Source organism: Hetaerina americana, unplaced genomic scaffold, assembly GCF_022747635.1.
Source record: "Hetaerina americana unplaced genomic scaffold, ioHetAmer1.1.p SCAF_176, whole genome shotgun sequence".
NCBI classification, from domain to species: domain Eukaryota; kingdom Metazoa; phylum Arthropoda; class Insecta; order Odonata; family Calopterygidae; genus Hetaerina; species Hetaerina americana.
The window spans coordinates 1-6,320 of record NW_027286737.1 but is presented as its reverse complement, the minus strand read 5'-3'; the positions used below and the strand labels follow the sequence as shown (position 1 = coordinate 6,320).

General features: G+C 37.3%; 1 protein-coding gene across 1 annotated transcript; it reads left to right on the top strand.

The window, feature by feature from the left end:
- Positions 1-203: 203 nt before the first annotated feature.
- Positions 204-1,096, top strand: LOC139687176 (zinc finger protein 181-like; the record flags this gene model as incomplete). Its single annotated transcript, XM_071584302.1, has 3 exons — positions 204-302; positions 470-850; positions 1,027-1,096. Coding segments are annotated over exons 1-3 (550 nt in total), but the record flags the coding sequence as incomplete, so codon positions are not given.
- Between the last annotated feature and the right edge of the window lie 5,224 nt (positions 1,097-6,320).

Below are 6,320 nucleotides of genomic sequence, written 5' to 3'. Positions count from 1 at the left end.
GAACCATTGGATGATATCAATGAGCATCACAATGTTACAGGCGGTCCCATTGTGGATACGCATCCTCATGCCGTCAATGAATGCGATGTACGCTCCATTAGTCATCTGGGAAGCATTTCCATTCCTCCAGGGAAAGAAATGCCCACGGTCGATGGGGATTGGTTGGAACAGGTCCGAATACGTGACCCCATCGTGAGACTGGTATGGAGCCGGACAAGAGTCTGGTTGAATGCAATGTCGAGTCTGTAAATGGGAATGTGACCTCGGAAGAGACCTCTGCTCAGTGTGTGGTGCTTTCTGAGGTATTGCGGGAGGCTCCTATTGTTGATGAAGCCGTGTTATGTGGGAAAAGATGTGGAATCGGAGTGATTTGAGTGGAATGGGAGGTTATAGTGTCGGAAGGGTGATTGATTCGAATCCGGCATTGCTTCTGGGCAATTTTGGCGTTAGAACTATTATTATTCCTCAGAAATTTGGAGGACAGAGCAGTTTGGTGGGTGAGAGTCAATGCGGATCTCCTCAGAAGGCGGGTAAAGTGCCGATGAGATCAAATAAAAAACCCAAAGTAGCAAAAGTGAGTGAGTGTTGCGTTTGCAAGGCCTGTGGGAGGATTGATGGGAGAAGCATCCATCGGAGCGCTCACATGCGTGCCCATCGTCCGAAGACGTACTCCTGCAAGACCTGCGCGAGGACATCCACGGATGAACTCAGCTACAACAGACACAGACTCATGCATCTGGTCAAGGAGAAACCTTTCAAGGGTACCGTTTGTTCCAAAGAATTCCCACACAAGCAAGCCCTCGCCCTCCACATGGTCACGCATACTAGTGCAAAGCCACACTATTGCGAGGTGAGTTCCAGCAATCTAAGGATGCTTGTGATGCTGCATTCGAATGAGAGACCTCACGTCTGCAACATCTGTTCCAAGGCCTTCAGCATCAAGCAGGCCCTCGTCATTAACATGCGGACTCACGCAGGAGAGAAACCGTATTGCTGCAAACTGTGTACTTGTTCTTTCTCATGTAGCTGTCACCTAAGGATGCACGTGGCACGGCACAGGGGAGAGAAGCACCATTCGTGTGGGGTGTGCGCCAAGGTGATCATCGTGAAGGGAGACTTGAAGAAACACATGCGTGTCCACACAAAGGAACAACCTTATCGCTCGCTGCAAGTACTGCACCAATGTGTATTCGCACGCGTCGATGCTCTATCGACACATGGTGCTTCATACGGGCGATTCGAAGTTTTTGTGCAAAATATACTTGCACAAGTTCATTTCAAGATCGATGTACAACACTCACATGTATAAGCGCAGGGTCAAGGAGTCATCTAGGTGCGATGTGTGTTCCGAGGCCTTCTCCTCGAAGCAGCAGCTTAAGACGCACGTGGTGATGCACGGGAACATATTGTACAAGTACTATCACTGCTTGTTTGGTGCGCATTGCAAACCTCCTTGAGGAATCACATCGAGAGTGAACACGGGAAGGAAGACGATACGACAACGTGAATGTATAGACACGCTTAACATGGCTGTGACGTTAGTTTATATCATTTTGTGTACTGTAAATACCTCAATAAACAATCAACCATAAGGTAAGACAAGGGGCGAACCAAGGTATAGGATTGTCTATCGATAATTGTGTATGTGTCAGCAGTGTTAAGCCAAGATATTTTCATTGTTCTAGACTTGTGAACACCATAATGTGTGTCAGGTAATAGTGATCTTATTGTTGCTGTAGCACTTTTTTGTTTATTTGATCCACTCGTAACATTCTGTCCTTAATTATTATCTCTCGACCACAAACAACGGTTATTGGGAAGATTAGGGTTTGGTTCTTCTGGGTCATAAAACCATGTAGGACAAATGACTTATCTCGGAGTTATTTGGGACATTTTTTGAATAGTACCTGGGTCATAGTTTGCGCCTAGTACCCAAGTCCACAAGTAAAACTGCACCACAAATATCCATTTAATGGTGTTGCGCTAATAAACCATGAGAGAATGTACAATGAGGCAGTCCTGTTGACATCCAGTCCGATGAATATTGAAAGAAAAGACTTTGACGATTGTTTTACTATTGAAAAGTTCGATATGCTGGGATAAGATTTTAAGGTCCCAAAATCAAGTGTTACTACTTCTTTTAAGAGAATAAATCTTATATTTAGACCTTGGTCTTATTATATTTCTATCGAAGGATATTATATACTTCTTTCGAAATGTACATCATGGCTGGGTGGTTTCGAGACAGACTTAATGAATACTAAGAACCAGATTTTATAATTTTGATAGAAATGCATGCATTATAAAGATCGTTATCACATCGTTATTTAAAAGTTGCGCTGTGCATCCAAAAAAGGAGTCATTTGTTGAAAGAAGTTCATTCATTTGTATGGAGGAGATAAGACAGTAAACATGTGCACGAAAAAGGTCTATAAATACGAATTGTATTACCAGCAACAGTTTGACGGAATATATTACTTGCTTCAGCTCTGCTGTGTACAATTTCTATTATATTTCTATTATAATTCTATTTTTATTATAATTCTATTTTTATTATAATTCTGTGCATTTAAAAAAATTTCAGACGACTTAAAAAATGAAATAAATAACCAGTTTGAAGTTGTGTCGAGATGCTACCAAAGTTTCCGTTAATTGGCTGACTTCCTCAATAAAAAATATAAGACCGTAGCATATGAACACATCCGAGGGTAATAATATTATCAAAATAAATGTATTTGTCAATTTTCCATCATTCCTTGGTTTCCATGGTGGCTAAAATTAAACAAATGGCGATTGACGCAACCAGTTCGAAGCAAAATAGAAGAAAGCAATTGTCATAGAATTAAGGTGAACTTTCAGTCCCTAAGCCAGACTTCATCATTCCTGACATGTTGCGTAAAACTCGCTTCGATGTAGGAGTCGTGCAGGTAAGCATAAACATAGGGATAAAATTAATCTAAAATAAATGATTGGGATATTTCAGGGCGAATATTGTTCCAGTAATGCAATTACTGGGTCAACTATTTCCGTAAACCCTTAATTATTACGTCTTAGGCATGTGCTTCGTTGAAAAGATACGGCATTACCTCGTACTATCATATATTCAACCGATTGACTTCCTAAACTATTCAGTTCAAGTTATAAAGTCTTCTTTTTTTTCATCAGAATTGCTTCACACCAGAAACTTAAAAATTCTCTCAATAGTTAAAAGAAGCCGATTCCAATTTTTTTAAGTCCGGAAATTACGATTATATTACATGATCTCGCACGAAAATTAGATTCAAGCCCTTCAAAAGCAATTTTTGATGTTTCCCCACCTTGTAAAAAATGCCTCGGTACATTTTTCTTAAAGAAAAACAGTTCCGGTATTAATTCAATAATAGCCATCAATAGTGTATAAACGCCTCTTAATGTTTAAAAACGCTTGAACGCACTTAATTAATTGAAATTCCGTTATAAACGCTTATTCACCTCTTTGAGACCCGCTAAACACGTTTTAACAAGTATTAAAACTCTTAATCAGATTAAAACACTCAAAATACCGTTATAAAGGCTTGAAAACATCTACGAACTCGGTAAGCCGATTTTATACGCTTAAACACTTTAAAAAAACGCTTTATCACACTCCACATATTCTTATAAAACCTTAATTTCCTCTGAAACACGCTTAAACACCGGTAATCACTTGTAAACACGTTTAAAGACGCTTAAACATCACTTTAAAAGCCGCTATACTTGCTTAAACACGGTTTAACGTTCATAAACTCTATATTAACACTAAACTCACACTTATGAACTCAAAATCCAGTTATAAACGCGAAAACACTTCTTAAACACTCGCTTAAAACGCCTAAACACGGAGTTATACATTAATAAACACGACTTAAAACGCTTTTAGCACACATAAGCACTTTGAATCCTGTACCATTAATTGCGATATAACACTTAACGAATGGTGTAAAAAAGAGTTTAATATACTATAAAGGAAAAAATTGAGAGAAAATACACGATTTTATCAAAAACAGAAAATTGTGAAAACAAGGAGTTTTCTGTGGATGAACAAAAAAATTTTCGCGTTTAAATTGTTTTAAAGATATTTTGCCCTGGGAAAATCAACGAATTATGAAAAAGTATTTCTGAAATCCTTGAAAGGAAAAAATGAGGGAAAATAAGAGATTTAAGGAAAAATAAATACAAGCGAGTAGTTTTTATCGGACATACCACACAATAAATGCGTCTATAAAAAACTAAAACATTTTTCGATCGAAAAATTAACGAATAATGAAAAAAGAAGTTTTAAATTATAAAATTTAAAAATTGAGAGAAAACACAATAATGTACCAAAAACACGAAATGTGAATAAAAACCATAAGTTTTCTGTGGTCATGCCATAAAAAATACGTGTTTAAAATGTAACTCAATATCTTCCGATGCAAAAATCAACGAATGAGGAAGAATGGCACTTGAAATCCTTTAAAAAAAAAAGAAAATCCTAGGTTTCTGCGAAAACAAAAAAATGAATAAAAACGAGCCTTTTCTGTGAACATACCAAATTAAATACGCAATAAAAATTATAAAACGATATTTTTCAATGGAAAAATCAACGAATCATGAAAATAGGAGTTGGAAATACGAGGGTCATCCGGAAAGTAGTACCCGTTCGTGAAATAAAGACAAAAGTAAATATTAACAAACATAAAAAATTTTAATTGAAAGAGGATACTTTAAACTACTTCTCAACATAATCTCCAAGCAAATTAAGGCATTTGTCATAACGTGTGACAAGTTTCTGTATTCCTGCTGCATAGTCCTTCGCCGCCAGCTCATTGAGATACGCGAGGGACCCATCTTGCACAAATTTTTGCATAATGCAGATGGTGTTTAACAATTTCATGAACAATTGTTCGAGAAACATTGGGAAAATGCTCACAGATGTCATCAATTGTGACGCGCCGATCGTTCCTCACGAATTCGTCAACTGAGCTCACCAGTTGGTCTGTAATGACAGACGGTCTCTCCGAACGCTCATCGTCGTGTGTGTTCCCCCTCCCCATGTTGAAGTTGCGACACCACCGCCGAACAGACGACTCGTCCATTACATTGTCTCCATACACCTCCTTTAATTGGCGATGAATATCACATGGGCGAACGTTTCTTGGATTGAGGAATTTAATCACTGCCCTCACTTCACAACTGGCGGCGTTCTCAATTTTTTTAAACATTGTAAACAATCACAGAAACAACACAGGCAATGCTAGCGTCACGCAACTTGGCTCAGAGAAGGCAGACAAGCCACTGAAGCTATCTGACCTCGTCCAGCGGCTACTCGCGTCGTCAGCACTTCATGCGGCACGAACGGGTACTACTTTCCGGATGACCCTCGTACTTGAAGGCAAATAATTGAAAATATTTGCTAAGTAACGAAAACACGAAAAATGAATGAAAACCAAAAGTGTTCTGTGGGCATACCACAAAAAATACGCGTTCAAAAATATAACTGCGTATTTTCCGATGCATAAATCAACGAAGGATGAAGAAAGGAGTTTGATATACTAAAATGGAAACAATTAACGGACACACCCGAATTTATTGTAAAATAATTAATAAAAATAGCAGTTTTCTGTGGACATAAAAAACGTACGCGTTTGAAATTTCAACGTTGTATCCTGCGATGAAACAACCAACAAATGGTGAAAAAAAGAGTTTGAAATACTTTAAAGAAAAAATTGAGAGAAAATACCCGATTTCATCGAAAACTCGCAAAGTGAATAAAACCGAGCAGTTTTCAATGGATATACCAAACAATATACGCGTCTTAAATTTTTACCGTCATTTTTTGCGATGTAATAATCTATTAATAATCGAACTATTTCTTCGGGCATAATTAAAACCATAGGCTTTTAAATTTTTAATCCATATTATCCGATGCATAATTCAACAAATGATGAAAAAAAGAGTTTGCTAAAGACTAAAAATGAAAACAATTGAGGGAAAATACGCGATTTTATCGGTTATCCGAAATATGAATTTAAAAAAAAATTCTAAACATATAAAAATAAAAACGCTTTTTAAATTATAAAACTATATTTTGCAATGGAAAAATCAACCGATGATGAAAAAGGCGTTTGAAATTGCGTAAAACACGCCAAGTTGATAAAAAACGAGCAGTTTTTAATGGATGTACCAAAAAATATACGGGTCTTAAATTTTAACCACCATATTTTGCGATGTAAATATCAACGAATGCTGAAAGCAGGAGTTTGATATGCTTGAAAGATAAAAATTGAGAAAAAATACGCGAATTTTTTTAAAACAAAAAA